Source organism: Sylvia atricapilla, chromosome 1 (assembly GCF_009819655.1).
Source record: "Sylvia atricapilla isolate bSylAtr1 chromosome 1, bSylAtr1.pri, whole genome shotgun sequence".
In the NCBI taxonomy this organism is placed as follows: domain Eukaryota; kingdom Metazoa; phylum Chordata; class Aves; order Passeriformes; family Sylviidae; genus Sylvia; species Sylvia atricapilla.
This window is the reverse complement of record NC_089140.1, coordinates 152,549,897-152,565,707: the sequence shown is the minus strand read 5'-3', so window position 1 is coordinate 152,565,707 and position 15,811 is coordinate 152,549,897. Positions and strand designations below refer to the sequence as shown.

At 52.3% G+C, this 15,811-nt stretch overlaps 3 protein-coding genes across 3 annotated transcripts in view; 2 read left to right on the top strand and 1 right to left on the bottom strand.

Moving 5' to 3' along the window:
- Window positions 1-15,811, top strand: part of LOC136372600 (NAD(P)(+)--arginine ADP-ribosyltransferase 2-like) — a 188,934-nt gene that overhangs the window by 129,908 nt on the left and 43,215 nt on the right. The gene's annotated exons all lie outside the window — the stretch shown is intronic.
- Window positions 2,156-3,863, top strand: LOC136372744 (NAD(P)(+)--arginine ADP-ribosyltransferase 2-like). Its single transcript, XM_066337491.1, has 2 exons — window positions 2,156-2,255; window positions 3,080-3,863. Exon 2 carries the CDS (start codon window positions 3,114-3,116, stop codon window positions 3,861-3,863), a length of 750 nt encoding a protein of 249 aa, XP_066193588.1. The 5' UTR covers window positions 2,156-2,255; window positions 3,080-3,113.
- On the bottom strand, window positions 9,985-11,286 carry LOC136375527 (NAD(P)(+)--arginine ADP-ribosyltransferase 2-like). The gene is made up of 2 exons (XM_066341087.1): window positions 10,500-11,286; window positions 9,985-10,070 (listed from the first exon to the last, which is right to left on the bottom strand). The coding sequence occupies exons 1-2, from the start codon at window positions 11,245-11,247 to the stop codon at window positions 9,985-9,987; spliced, it is 834 nt and encodes a 277-aa protein (XP_066197184.1). The 5' UTR covers window positions 11,248-11,286.

The window sequence follows — 15,811 nt, the reverse complement described above, 5'->3', positions numbered from 1 at the left end:
GTGTCTTGGAGGCACAATATTTCTTTTTTATATTTCATCAGAAATCCCTGTGCTGTCAATAGACCTCTTTCTTTCCCTATGGCTCCAAGGGCATGGGCAATGCTCAAAGCAGATGGCAAGTGAGTTCCTGTGTTTGCTCTTTGTGCTGCTGCCAATTCCAGAGATCTTCATGACACAGTGAACTCTGCCCTTTTCCCACATCTTCTTGCATTTGCGGTGAGCTGAGCACATACCATAAACTTTTGTCCCAAAATGGATTTCCTGGCCTCTTGGATGAGAAGAACAGTCATTGCTATGGCTCACAGGAATCCAGGCCAAGCCTAGCTGAAGTTTCCTTCTTCTGAAAAGCGCCCCACAGGTCTACTGAAGTCTCCCTGACAAAGGAGGCCCCAGAGTGAACTTCGATTTGGATTCCTGAGGACAGATACGCATTCCGTTACGCAAAGATGGCCCTGATGTCCACATGCTGCATGGGATTTTCTGACTTTAACAAAGACATTTAATCTTTTTGTGAAGCAACAACAGGATCGGGCCCTGGGAGTCCTGGCTCAGAAGGTGGGGGAGACTTCAGGAGAGATCTGTGGGGTGCTTCTCCAAGCAGCTCGATCAGCCAGGATTAACCTGGATGCCTGTGAGCCATAGCAGTGACTGTTCTTCTCATCCAAGAGGCCAGGAAATCCAGTTTGGGACAAAAGTTTATGGTATGTGCTCAGCTCACCGCAAATGCAAGAAGATGTGGGAAAAGGGCAGAGCTCACAGTGTTATGAAGAACTCTGGAATTGGCAGCAGCACAAAGAGCAAACACAGGAACTCACTTGCCATCTGCTTTGAGCATTGCCCGTGCCCTTGGAGCCACATGGAAAGAAAGAGGTCTATTGACAGCACAGGGATTTCTGATGAAATATAAAAAAGAAATATTGCGCCTCCTTGACACCACCCAGCTGCCCAAATCGTACCACAATGCAGGGCACAGCAGCTTGGGGATGGCAAAATCCATGAAAGAAACAGATTTGCAATAAAACTGAATGAGAGGTTCTGCAACCAAGCATCCTGGTGTAAATTCCTGAGAAAGGAATTTCAGCCCCGGAGGTGAGGCCTGGATTGAGTTGGGCAGATTGAAAATTGGCTGCTTATCTAAAAGCCCACAATAAAAAGGGTGGGTGGGTGGATGTTATCTCCCAATAACCAGGTCAGGCCCACCCCAAGTGATGCTGCCATTTGTAAAGGAGAAAAGCCCCAGCACACCTCTGGGGAATCGATGGGATGGGGACTGGTCTGCGGCCTCAGATACTCGGTGTCTGCAGGACAGAATTGTCAGCTCTGGTACAGAACAATGCCCCAGGTGTTTGAAACAGAACCCTTTGAATTCCAACCCATCAGCTCCAGGGATCACTGACAGAGGAAACACTCCTGGGGATTCCTGGCAAATGGATTTTCTGAGCCACCACGCCAACAAGGGCTCAGGTATCTCCTGGTGTTGGTGGATCCCTTTTTTGGGGTCCAGAACTTCTCCTGCAGCACCACCAAGGCCAGAGAAGTCACCCAGGCACTCCCCAAGGAGATCATCCCCAGGCTCGGGGTGCCCACAGGGATGTCATCTGATAGGGGACCCCATTTGGTGTGTGAGGTGTGACAGCAACTGAGTGAGCAGTGGGGAGTGGGGCTGGGGGCACTGGGGGGACGTGGGACAGTGGGATTGGGGTCCTGGGGGATGAGAAATAAGAGAGAGAATAGAAAGTGTCAGTTCCATCAGATGTGCAGGATAGAGCTTAAAGCCTGACTGGCAAAAGGAAGCAAAGCATGTAAAAGTGTGGATAGTCAGGCTAAAATTGGATGAAAATCCACAGAGAAAGAGATGAAGGGAACTGCAGCAGTGAGGGGCTTTGGCAAGTTCTGTAACACAGAAGGAACAGCCTCTGCCCAAAGCAAAACTTCCAGGTGAGGCCATCTGGGATATTGGTGCACCCAGTGAAAACCACACCCAGAAACCCCTCTGGATGACCCTCCAGTGCCAGAAAAGGACTTCCAGAAAGAGGCGGGGCCATGCAAATGATTTCCCAAGAAAGGGATGTACCTGCATTAGATAAGGGATGCATTTTAATGAATATTTATGATTCTAGTGGATAAATACCCCATGGCAAAATCCCCTCTGAGCTGCAGGACCAGTAGACATCTGCTGTGAGTCTGAGCTGATCAAGAATTCCGGCTTTGTGATCCCTCCAGCTCTGTCCGGGAGTTCACTCCGGCCCATTTCGGTATCAGTGGCTGGGGGGACAATTGGGGGGGTTCATGGGAGGGGGATTGGAGAGTGGAGCCATGGGGGCTGCAAAGGGACCTTGTGGGGGCAGGGATTGATCCCCAGATTTGTGTTGGGGGTCTTTGTGTGACATTGAAATGGGTCATGGGACTGGGAGCGAATTTGTGTCTCAGAGTGGATGCTTGGGAAGACTGTTAGGGAGAGGGATTTGCTTTAGGAATTCGAGTGAGGTTCCTGAGGGGCAATGGGATCACACGAGGGCTACAGTCATCTGGGAGCTGGGTAGAGGTCCCAGGGAGAACTGGGGGGACACTGTAAGGATAAACACAGGACTGGGATTGGGATTAGGGGTGGGTGGGGCACTGAGGGGACACTGGGGAGGTCAGGGAACGACCCCAGGGTCTCAGCTGGATAACTGTGGAGGGGCTGGGCTGACACCCACGGGGGGAATGGACACGGGACTGGGAGTGGCATTATGGGGCTGGTGGGTCCAGGGATGACACTGGTGGGGACACAGAAGTGGCAGCCTGGGGGGCACTGGTAGGAATGAGATTGAGATTATGGGGGGCACATCTGGGTGACAAGCAGTGACCCCAGAATTTGAATCAAGGTCCTGGGGTTCTGAGGGACTTTGAGCAGTCTAGGAATGTCCCCAGCATTTGGGCTCAGCATCCCAAGATGTGTCCAGGGGTCTTGTAGCCGGAGCTGCACCCCTCGCCTGGGCTTATCCCAGTTCCATTTCTTATTCCCTCACAGGAACCCTTCCCAAGTAGCCCTGTGTGCCCTCAGGGTCCCCTCAGTGTGTTCCCCTTTCTCCCCCAGTGTCACACACTGTTCCCGGTGGCCTCTCTCCTCCATGGCCCCCCTGGCTCACACCCTGGCACTGCTGGCAGTGACCGTGGCCACTGGGGCCATCAAGGTGGTGCCCATGGACATGGCCCAGAACTCCTTCGATGACCAGTACCGGGGCTGTGGCCCTGCCATGACCGCGGCGTTGCCGGCTCTCAACCGCTCTGAGTTTCAGAAGAATCCTCTCTTTGCCCGGGTCTGGACTAAGGCCAAGGCTGAGTGGCGCAAGCGGGGCTCCCGTGTGTCCCCTCTGGCGTCCCCAGCCCAGGCCATCGCTGTCATGGCCTACTCGAGCAAGGACATTTACCAGCAGTTCAACGCTGCTGTGCGCGTGGCTGGGCGCTCCCCCCAGGAATACCGAAAGAACTTCCACTTTAAAACATTTCATTTCCTGCTGACCCAGGCCCTGGTGACACTGAGGCAGGCTCAGAACAAGCAGTGTCGCCACGTGTTCCGGGGCGTGCATGACGTCAGGTTTGAGGCGCGGCGTGGCCAGAGGGTCCGGTTTGGTCAATTCACATCAACATCCCTGAGCAAAGAGATCGCCCAGAAATACGGAACCGACACGATATTCCAGGTGCACACGTGCCATGGCGTGGACATCCAGGCTTTTTCCTTCTATCATAGCAACCGTGAGGTGCTGATCCCACCATATGAAACCTTTGAGGTCACCCAAGTCATCCGGCAGGGTCCGAGGGCATGGATCTGGCTCCGCTCCACCGGGACATTCAGCAAATACAACTGTCAGTGGCTGTGAGTTGATGTCGCAGCAGACAGCCTGGGGAGACAGGAACACCTGTGGAATCCTTTAAACCCCTCAGGGGAATCCCTAGAGCCCTGCACTGGATGAATATACCATAGTGTCTGCTCCTAGGCTGAAAGAAAACCTTGCAACACCATGTGATCTACGCCAGATTTGCTCTCCCCATATGCCCCTAATTCTTGTGGTTTCTCCTTTCCCTGTTTCCCCATTGGTTGTGGTATCCCTGGTGGCCTGCCCCATGTCCTCTACAGGGCACTGTCCATTTCCCTGCCCTTTGTTCCGCCCCTGTGCCCTCAGACCATTGGTTTGTTACTCCATACTTAAGCCTGTGCCCATCACAAGGTCTGGGTCTTTTGTCCCTGATTCCCTTCAGCGTGGTGAAGGTAATAAACCCATGCTGGGATTCATCATCCAAAAGGCCTTTCTGATCTCTCTTGGCTGAGCTCACCATGGTGTGTGTGCTGTGTGGGCTTGACTGCTTTGCCTGAGTTCCTACCTAAGCCACTTCTCCAAAAGAGAGGCTTGTTGGGAATAGCAGCAGCAATCAGCAATCATCATCTAAAACCCACACTGCTGCAGACACCCACTGTGGACGTGGGGACACCCACGATAAGGCACAGGCGACACAGTGCCACTCACTGGGAATGGGGGACAGGGACATTTGCTTTGGGTGGGGGGACAAGGACAATCAGTGCTGGGGACAAGGACAGAGATAGCCAGGTCTGGGGACACCCACTATGGGGACAGGGACAAGTGGATCATTAAAACCATAATGATTACAGACAAAGACTCTGCAACTAATTAAAGTTAGAAGGCAATATGTTTATTAAGACACTGGTGGGCTGCACAGGAGTCACCTCTTACAGTTGTGGCTGCTCCATACCAAAGATTCTTTGCCCTCTACTAATTTCCCAAAGCCTTACATACTATACCTGTGCATAACCCCAGCACCTCCCATTCCCCTCTCTGTATTAAAGTGAGGCTAATCCTTCACGCATGAGCAGGTCTTCTCTTGAATTGGGTCGGTAGTCTTGAATTGAGTCAGTGGGAGGAAGTCAGGAATGTCTTCATCACAATGAAGACCTGTCTTCCTTCTCATTGCTGGCAGGGCCCTTGTGACCCTGAGGCACACTCCCATATCCCCTGCTTTGTCATTAATCTATACAAACTCCAGGTGCTGGTCATGGTTCCATTGGTTTCAATCTGTTCATATAACAGTTAATGTCTTCCATTTCCTTCTATCAAGAAAACTAGAACAAGTCCATAATGGCAAGCAATACAACAATTAGCTCTAGCCTAAATATCTGATAATCACTAACTTATCTTTTGTTTATCTAACTTGCATCCTGATCAATATAAGTTGCTTCTAACCCTCGGCTAAAATTTTTACTCTTTAAAATCATGATTCAGTAGAGGTTGCCCAGAGAAGCTGCGGCTGCCCGGTCCCTGCCCGTGTCCAAGGCCAGGCTGGGGGGCCTGCAGGAGCATGGCCCAGGGGAAGATATCCCTGCCCATGGCAGGGCTGGCACAGGACGGGCTTTAAGGTGGCTCCATCCCAAACCATTGCAGAGCCCCGGGGCCGGGATGGGGCGGGGCGGGCGCTCGGCAGTGCCACCAGCTCGTGCTGCCGCCTAGTGGTGACACCCGGAACTGCAGCTGGGGGCGGTGCATGCGCAGTGCTGCTGTTTAACCCTGCTCGCTGCTGCCCTCCGGTGGGCAATTCCTGAACCACAATGGCACGGCGAGTTCTCTAGCTGTGAGGGCTGAAGAGGGAAAATCCCTCGATTGTAAAGAAAAGAGTTTCCTGGTGAATTGTCCGGTTTTTATATTAATGGATGGGTGGTGGTGCCTCTTATCTGTATTTTTTTTTTTTCGTTCCTTTTCTTTCTGTTTGATGTTCTTATTTTCCTCCCAATATTTCTTCTGTTGAATTTCCTCATATCAGGAACTTTGTAACTGGCCCTGAACCGGTCATTTATCCTTTTCCAATAGCTCTGAGCAGCCTCCCCTAGCTCCCTCAGCCACTCCTTGTGCTCCAGACCCTTCCCAGCTCCATCCCTTCACTGGACATGCTGCAGCCCCTCCAGGTCTTTCCTGAGGAGCTGCTGTGAAAAGGGAGTGCAGAAGAAATAGAGAGGAAGATTTCTCCAGTGCTTCTCTGCAGATCAAGGTTTGAAAAGTAAAGCTTTAATTTGCCACTAAAGAAAACACCAGGAACTGCTTTATTTTAGGAAATGAGGCACGCTGCAGGAAAGGTGTTAAAAGACCTGTAGCGGATACATCAGGGGAGCCAGCAGCAAATTTTGGTAAACATTTGATATGCCCGGCCAGCAAGGATCAAATTTTTGATACATTTTTAATACTCCAGGGAAGCAAGCAGCAATATTTTCCCACTCCAGGCAAGCAAGCAGCAATGCTTTTGGATACATCAGGCAAGGCAGCCAAGGAGCTTTAGGAGGTGGCCGTGCCATTGCCACTCCCAAACCCCTCAACCCCTCTGTTGGGAAGTGCCCAACCAGCCCCAGGCACTGCCCAATCTCTGCTGTCCTGGGCTGTCCTGGGCTGTCCTGGCAGCTCCAGCCCTGCCCTGGCTGGCCCTGCTGGCTTTGTGCTGCTCCCTCCTGAGCAGCTGTCAGAGGGCCTTCCCCAGGATGGTCCCCTGGTTACAGGGACCACAGTGGTCACACTGGGCTCGGTGGCCATGGTGACTTGGTCCCCCTGGTAGCCACAGTAGCCAACATTGCCTCAGTAGTTTCAGTGACCAGGATGGCCGCAGTGGCCACAGTAGCCTCATGGGTGAGTGGCCACAATGGCCATGGCAACCATGGTGCTTCCAATACCCAGAGTGGTCATAGGGGCCAAAGTGGCCACTGTTGCAACAGTGGCCACAGTGACCATAGTGGCCACAGAGGTTTTGGAAGCCTTGGTGGCCTCATTTCTCTGCAGGTTCTGGTGGCATTTGTGGTCATGGTGGCCACAGTAACCTGCAAGTGACCTTGGTGGCCTTGGGACTCAGAGGATTCTAGTGACAACTGCCATGGCCACAGTGGCAGGAGAAGCCTGAAGAGTTGGGGGGAAGTTTCTGGAGAGGCTTCCAACTGGAGAAACAAAGAATGAAGTCCAGAGGGCCATGGGAGAGGGGATCATAGGGACAAAAGATCAGCTATGAGGAGAGGGGTGGGATGAGGGCAGGGCCACTAGGAGCTCTATGTACCCCACCTAGTGAACCCCTGCCACCAGCATCCTGACTCAAGGCCTGGGGTTCCCCAGAGTCACCCTTGTCCCCCCCACACAGACACCAATCCCACTCAAAGAATGGGATGTTTAGATGATGGCAGGATGTTTTAACAGCTGCTGGAAACCCCATCCAGGCTATGACAAAACATATTCTCCTTCCCTCCCCCTGCCCAAAACCCACCAGGAAAGGCTTGGCCGGGCTGAGTCTGGCCGGCCCTGCCTGACCCCGGCAGAAGCTGGGCTGCACCTTACCTCTTCTGAGGACGGAGGGAAAAGGAAGTTCTCAGCCTCATGTCAACTTTAGATGTGTGTTCACAAAGGGTCATACAGCTTCCTCTGTGGTATATGAAGTGTCAGTATCGAACAATTGGCCTCTGACAGGTCTCTGTCCTTTCCACAGAAAATTCACAGGTGCTTAGAGAAAACTGTTTCTTCTTTAACTAAAAACCAAGTTCTGTTAACCCATAACATTTGCATGGCCCTGCCTCTCTCTGGAAATCCTCTTTGTGTCCTGGAGAGTTCCTAAACAGGGATAAGATTGGCAATTTTCATGCAGTGCCCCAATATCTCAGATGACCTCCCCTCAAACTTTTGGTTTCGGCAGGCTCTGAATCTTCTGTCTTAGAGAACTTGTCAAAAACCACACTGTAGTTTCAGTTTCACTCTTTCTCCACGGGTTTGGGCAACAATTATTGTCCTGTGGAAATACTTTTACGTCTTTTTATCATTCTTTAGTTCAGGCTTTAAGCTCAACCTTAGAGTGTTCTGAAAAGCCGCACTCTGAAAAGTCAATGTGACCACAAAAGAGCCTTGAAACTTTATTTAAATAAAGGGACAGAGTTTCCATAGCCATAGCCTTGTGGGTTTTCTCTCTCTTGGTTTCGGAGGATGCGGCCTCCATTTATCCTAAACTCTCAGCCACACGTTGCCCTCTTCCTTTCCCCATCAGCTGAATGGGGCTGCTGGGAAGGTGCAGCCTTCCCAAGCCAAATGCACCATATTGCTCATGAACCATTCTCCCCCAGAGTTCAGAAGTTCAGGCTGTCTGGGTTATGCAACACACTTTGTGGGGACCCATTTCTCCTATTACTAAAGATTCAGGAGTTCAAACTTTCTGATCCAAATTTGAGGGTTCTGTGACAAACTTCTTGTCTGTAGAAACATCCAGACCCATTTTGAGGTGATGGAGAAGCATTTCTCTTTAAGATTGCAACCCACTGAGTTGTGTATCAAAGACATCACCACCCATCTTTCCAATAGAATCCTTCACTATGAGAGTGGTGAGGCCCTGGCACAGGTTGCCCAGAGGTGCTGCGGCTGCCCAGTCCCTGCCCGTGTCCAAGGCCAGGCTGGGGGGTGTCTGGAGCAGCCTGGCCCAGGGGAAGATGTCCCTGCGCATGGCAGGGCTGACACAGGACGGGCTTTAAGGTGGCTCCATCCCAAACCATTGCAGAGCCCCGGGGCCGGGATGGGGTGGGGCGGGCGCTCGGCAGCGCCACCAGCTCGTGCTGCCGCCTGGTGGTGACACCCGGAACTGCAGCTGGGGGCGGCGCATGCGCAGCGCTGCTGTTTAACCCTGCTCGCTGCTGCCCTCCGGTGGGCAATTGCCAAACTAAAACGGCACAGCGAGTTCAGGAGCTGAGGGCTCAAGTGAGAAAATCCCCTGATTTGAAAGAAAAAATATTTTCCTGATGAAACATCAGGTTTTTAAATAAATGAATGTGTGGTGGTGCCTCTGTCCCCTTTTCTGTATTTTATTTTTGGTTCTTTTTTTTTGTTCTTTCATTGTTCTTTTCCTCCCTACGCTTGTCCTGTTGCCTTGCCTCAAATCAGGAAATTTGGATTTGGCTCTGAACTGATTGCTCATTCTTTTCTAATTGCTCTGAGCAGCCCCAGCTGCATCCCCCTCCCCAACTACTTCAGCTACTCCAGGTGCTCCAGACCCTTTCCCAGCTCCATCCCTTCCCTGGACATGCTCCAGCCCCTCCAGGTCCATCCTGAGGGGCTGCTGTGAAAAGGCAGCACAGAGGAAAAAGGGAAGAACATTTCTCCATTGCCTCTCTAAAAACTGAGGTTTGAAAAATAAAACTTTAAATTTGCATTAATGAAACCACCAGGAACTGCTTTATTTTAGGAAATGAGGCACCCTGCAGGAAATGCATTAAAAGCGCTGTAGCGGATACATCAGGCAAGCAAGCAGAAAATTTTGATAAACTTTTGATATGCCAGGTGAGCAAGGATCAAATCTTGATACATTTTTAATACTCCAGGGAAGCAAGCAGAAAGTTTTTCCCACTCCAGGCGAGCAAGCAGCAATTTTTTTGAATACACCAGGTGAGGCAGCCAACAAGCTTTAGGAGGTGGCCATGACAATGGCAGCCCAAACGCTTCTGTTGGGAAGTGCCCAACCAGCCCCAGGCAATGACCAATCTCTGCTGTCCGTGCTGTCCTGGGCTCTCCCGGCAGCTCCAGCCTTGTCCTCGCTGGTCTTGCTGGCTTTGTGCCACGCCCTCCTGGGAAGCTCTCGGAGGACCTTCCCCAGGACAGACCCCTTGTTACAGTGACTACGATGGCCACCCTGGCTGTGGTGGCCATGGGGACCTTAGTCACCTTGGCAGCCACGGTGGCCAACATTGCCTCAGTAGTTGCAGTGGCCACAATGGCCATGGTGCTTCCAATACGCAGACTGGTCATAGGGGCCACAGTGGCCACAGTGGCATCAATGGCCACAGTGGTCACAGAGGCCAAAATGACCATAGTGTCCACAGAGGTCTTGGTAGCCTTGGTAGCCTCATTTCTGCGCAGGTCCTGGTGGCATTTGTGGTCATGGTGGCCAAAGTGGCCTCTGAGACCACAGTGAGCTTGGTGGCCTCGTGGCTCAGAGGGCTCCAGTGAGCAGTGCCATGGCCACAGTGGCCAGGAGAAACCCCCCAAAGTGGAGGTAGATCCTGGGTTGGCTCCCACCTGGGGACATAAAGAATGGCGTCAGGGGGACCATAATGGTAAGGGGTCTGAGGGCATCAGGAGGGCAATGAGGAGTGGGAAAGGGGTGAGCGGGGGACCCTAATGTTTTGGGGATCAGAGGAGGCCATAAATTGTTCCCTGTCTCCTGTGCCCAGCCATGGGTGGCATTGTCCCTGCAAACCCAGTGGGTGTTCCCCAGTACTGGATGTCCCTGTCCCCCACACCTGGTACTGGGTGTGCGATTCACCCATCCTCTGTGCCCACCAGTGGCTGTCCCTGTCCTTGTCCCCACCACTGGGTGTCCTGTCTCCCACCCACAGCAGGTGTCACTGTCCCCTTTGGGCCATGGGTGTGTCCAGAACTGTGTGTCCTTATCCCCAACTCTCACTGAGTGTCCACAATACCCCCACATTATTCCCATGGTGTCACCTTTCAGCCACTCACAGTCGTAGTTGCTGAAATTCCTATTGGAGCGAAGTTCAATGTGCATCGTGTTCCCTTCCTTATTGACACCAATGACCTTGAAGGTCTCAAAGGGTGGGATCAGCACCTCCTTCTGGCTTGGATACATGGAGAATCTCTGGATGTCCACACCGTGACACGAGTACACCTTGAACATCGTGTCGTGCCCAAAATCCTGGGCCACCTTCTCGTTCAGCGATGTTGATGCAAATTGCCCAAAGCGGACTTCATCATCTTGCTTCACATCAAAATGGTAATTCTTCACCCCCCGGAACACATTCTTACAATTCTTTGGGTGTCCCAGTGTCTGGAGAGCGCTGGTCAGCAGGAAATGCAGGGATTTGAAGTGGAATTCATTCTGGTATTTCCAGCTGGAGCTTCCAGCCTCGCGCACGGCATCATTGAACTGCTTGTACAGGGTCATCGTGTTCATGGTGTAGGCCATGAGGGCGATGGCCTGGTCTTGGGTAAGAGAGTTTCTAACAGACCCCTGCTTCTGCCACTGAGCGGTGGCAGTTTTCCAGTTCTTGGCAAACTCATCATTCTTGCTAAAGTCAGAAGCCTGGAGTTCTGGCAAATTCTTCGACAAGTTTTCGCTACATTCCAGGTACTGGTCATCAAAGGAGTTCTTGGCCATGTCCAAGGGCACCACATTGATGGCCACGGTGGCCACAGCCATTTCCAGCAGTGCCAGGGTGTGAGCCAGGGGAGCCATGGAGAAGAGAGGCCACAGGGACCAGTGTGGGACACTGGGGGACACAGAGGCAACATGGATGACACACTGTGTGACACAGGGAAGACACTGGGGGACACCAGGACATACTGAGGGAACACTGAGTGGCCTCAGGGGACACTGATGGCACACAGGGGATGCTGTGGGACACAGAGGGACAAGGGGAGGTTTCCCTGATGAAGGGCTGGGGAGGGAGAATAGGGTAAGTGGGGGGAGGGATTTGCCCCTGCCAGGAGACCCCTGGACATGTGCTGGGGCCTGATCCCAAATCCTGGGGTCAGTTCTGGAGCCTGCCGATGTCCCCCACACCCCCAGAACCCAAATCCCACTTTCACAGCCCGATGTATACCCTCTTCATGGTGTCTTCTCCACCCCCGGTAGGACCTTGACTCAAATCCTGTAGTCACTTCCTGACCCCCTCCCAAAAATTCCCAGTGTCCTCCTGCATACCAATCCCACTCCCAGAGCTCTGTGTTGCCTCCTTCCTGGTATTTGCCAGTGGCTCTATTACCCCAATCCCTCTCCGGTCCCTTGTACCCCTCTCAGTGACCCCCTGCCCCCAGCACCGTGACCCAGGGCCTGGGTTCCCCCAGTGCCCCCATTTCCCCCACCCTGGAACCCACTCCCTAGATGGGATGCTTTGATGATGGCAGGATGTTTTAACAGCTGCTGGAAACCCCATCCAGGCTATGACAAAACATAGTCTCCTCCCCTCTCCCTGCCCAAAACCCACCAGGAAAGGATTGGCCGGGCTGGGTCTGGCTGGCCCTGCCTGACCCCGGCAGAAGCTGGGCTGCCACCTTACCTCTTCTGAGGACGGAGGGAAAAGGAAGTTCTCAGCCTCATGTCAACTTTAGATGTGTCTTCACAAAGGCTCATACAGCTTCCTCTGTGGTATATGAAGTGTCAGTATCTGACAATTGGCCTCTGACAGGTCTCTGTCCTTTCCACAGGTGCTTATAGAAAACTGTTTCTTCTTCAACTAAAAACCAAATGGTGTTAACCCGTAACAACTGCATGGCCCTGCCTCTCACAGTAAATGCTCTTCTTGTCCTGGAGGGTTCCTAAACAGGGATTAGAGTGGCAATTTTCATGCAGTGCCTCAATATCACAGATGACCTCCCCTCAAACTTTTGGTTTTGGCAGGCTCTGCTTCTTCTGTCTTAGAGAACTTGTCAAAAACCACACTGGAGTTTCATTTTTACTCTTTCTCCACGGGTTTGGGCAACAATTATTGTCCTGTGAAAATACTTTTACGTCTTTTTATCGTTCTTAAAGTCAGGCTTTAAGCTCTACCCAGCACCTTCATTGTGTGGTGAAAGCCACTCTATGGAAAGTCAAGTGTCCACACAGCAGTTTTGAAACTTTATTTGAATAAAGGCATAGGGTTTCCACAGCCACACATCCGTGGTTTTGCTCTCTCGGTTTTGGAGGACGCAGCCTCCTTTTATCCTAAACTCTTGGCTGCACGTTGCCCTCCTCCTTTCCCCATTGGCTGAGGCACAGGGAAGGTGCAGTATATTTGTGTATTTACAGGATGCCTTGGAGTGGCTGCCTGGTAAAGAAGCTCGACATGATTACAAGTAAAAAAGTGGGTATTTTATTCAAAGCCTTCAATAGACACTCCTTGGGCAGGCAGAAGCCTCTGAGAGGCTACACCCAGGACAAACAATGGTCAGGAGCTTTTCATACAGCCATAGGTTTGGTCTGTTTACATATCAGAGGTTAATCCTCCAATGGCAGCTTCAGGTAATGAAGTCATATTCCCTCCGTGTGCTAAGGCCACAAATCATTTTTATTTTACTTTTTGGAGAATAAGACAGTGGGATGTCCTTGAGTTTCAGCCTAGAGAGGAATTGCTTTGCCAGGATAAAATGGGAGAACAGCAGCTGACTGCACTAAAGCAGTGCAGGATCTGAAAATGATAAAAAGGAAATTCTAAGATAACATATACACAGGGATGAGGCCTCCTATTGGCTGTGTCTCCTCTTGAGGCTGCCCAGCCCCAGATCTTGCAGACTTGTCTGGTGAGAGAGATGCTCCAGTGCCTTCATCATCCTCACAGCCTGTGCAGGACTTGCTGCAGGATCTCCACGTTTCTGCTGTGCTGAGGATCACAGAGCTGGACATGGCACTGGGCAGAACTTGGCACAGCACTGGGTAGAAGTGGACATGGCCCTGGGAAGAACTGGACATGGCACTGGGCAGAGGTGGGCATGGCACTGGGCAGAACTGTGAAGCAGAAGTTAACTTTTATTCAGCTTCTTGCCAACGGGAGGGCCCACATCCTCAGAGGGGATGCAGGACGGACTCAGTGCTGACGACCCCACAAGACACCTTCTGGACCGCTTGGACCTGTCAGAGCTCCTGTGTTTGTGTTGGCAAGGAAGATCGTGGATCCAGGCGTTCTCGTGTTGTTTTACATTTTACTGCCCTGTGGGTGGGAGATCCCTTGCCATCAGGGACAGCCACAGGGAGTGTGATCTCCCAGGCTGAAAGGAGACATATAGATGCGGGTAAGGGAAGTTGTCATTTTAGAGGGTGAATCATTTCGTATGGGAAATTTAGTTTAATAATTCTTTAAGTTTTACCCCTCTTTGGTTTAGTTTATGTGGCCCTTTTAAATATTCCAATCTGAAGTTCTCTTTCCCAATTTGTATTCTGCCCAATCTGCATTCCTAACCTTTTTTCTCTTTGGAGGGGGCGCTGGGAGATGGGCAATGGGCAGCCAAAGGGCGCAGAAGTGCCATTGACCTCCTGCCATCTCCTGTCCCCTTCTGTCCCCTACTCAGGATGGGCCCAGAAAACCCATCCTGAGCTCTGTCCTCACCCACATTCCATCATCTTTTGATCCTATCCATCTTCCCGACTCCATCACAAAATGGCGTCCACCCCTGAAGGGGAACTGCCATTTTGAATTCATTCCCGCTGTCCTTCTTGTTTCCCACCTTTGTGTCAGGTCTCTCACCTGAGACGGGTTCTACCCTTCCATTGAGTACCACGCCCTTGTTGGGACACTCCCCCTTCATCAGAAAGTTTCTTCCTAGCACAGGCACTGCCACCTCAGGTTCAGTCTCTTCCAGTTCCTGCACATTTAGAACTGGAAATGACACCTGCCAGAAGGTGGCCATCTTGGTGGCCAAAGACCCAGGACACGAGGTCTTGACAGTCAGCCAAAAGCCTTGCTCATGAGCTGTTGGGCATGTTTCCTCTTGGCAGAAAGAGAGTGAGACACTGGAGCCCATTTATTCCACATGAGGTGTTGGTTTTATGATGGGAGTGGGGCAGGCACTGAGCCCTTCCCAACGTGAGACATTCCTACTGGGATCACTCTGCCAGCTCTGGGCTCCGGCACAGAGACGATGTGGAGCTGCTAGAGCGGGTCAAGAGGAAGCCACGGAGAGGTCTGAGGGATGAAACGCCTCTGCTATGGAGACAGCTGGGGGTGTTCAGCCTGGAGAGTGATACAGGGACATATCAAAGCCCCTTCCTGACTAAAAGAGGCTCCAGAACAGGAGGAGGGACTTGGGACAAGGGCATGGAGGGACAGGACAAGAAGAATGGCTTCCCACTGTCAGAGGGCAGGGTCATATGGGATATTGAGAGTAATCCTTCCCTGTGAGGCTGGTGAGGCGCTGGCACAGGTTGCCCAGAGGAGCTGTGGCTGCCCGGTCCCTGCCCATGTCCAAGGTCAGGCTGGGGGGCCCTGGAGCAGCGTGGCTCAGGAGAAGATGTCCCTGCCCATGGCAGGGCTGGCACAGGATGGGCTTTAAGGTGGCTCCAACCCAAGTGATTGCAGGGCCCCAGGGCCAGCATGGGGCAGGGTGGGCATTCAACAGTGCCACCAGCTCGTGCTGCCACCTCCTGGAGGCACCCAGAACTGCAGCCGGGGGCGGCGCATGCACAGTGCCACTGTTTAACCCTGCTCACTGCTGCCCTCCGGTGGACAATTCCCAAGCCACAACTCCCAGAATCCACAAATCCCAGAAGATCCCAGCGCGGGCATCTAGCGCAGCCTCCCAGCTCAGGTAGCATCATCCCTGGGCACTGGATTGGGTTCAGAGCAGCACAATACTGGATACGGCGCTGGACAGAGCTGGACACATCACTGAACAGAGTGGGTCATGGCACTGGGTAGAAGTAGCACTGGGCATAGCTGGACACAGCAGTCCCAATGAGTCTCACTGGGCAGGGAAGGGGGTCACAATCCCTCCCTGACCTCCTGGCTCTGATCTTCCTGATGTCCCCTGTATCTCCTATGGCCCCAGGCCACATGGGCAGCTCCACTGGTCACCCACCAGGCCCCCCACATCCTTCTCCAAAGCTGCTCTGACAGGTCCCCCACAGCCAGGGGATGGCACTGGCACTAAACTGGGCTAAAACCAGTCTAAATCAACACTCTCAAGTGATTCCTCTCCCATATTCCTGCTTGGAATGAAATGTGTGTGAGGTTCCTTCCTCCCCATATGGGAGGCTCCCCAAGGATCTTGCACGAGGTTGAGAGAAAGAGACGTTCCCACGAGTGTTGGTGGGATGAGTCACATAG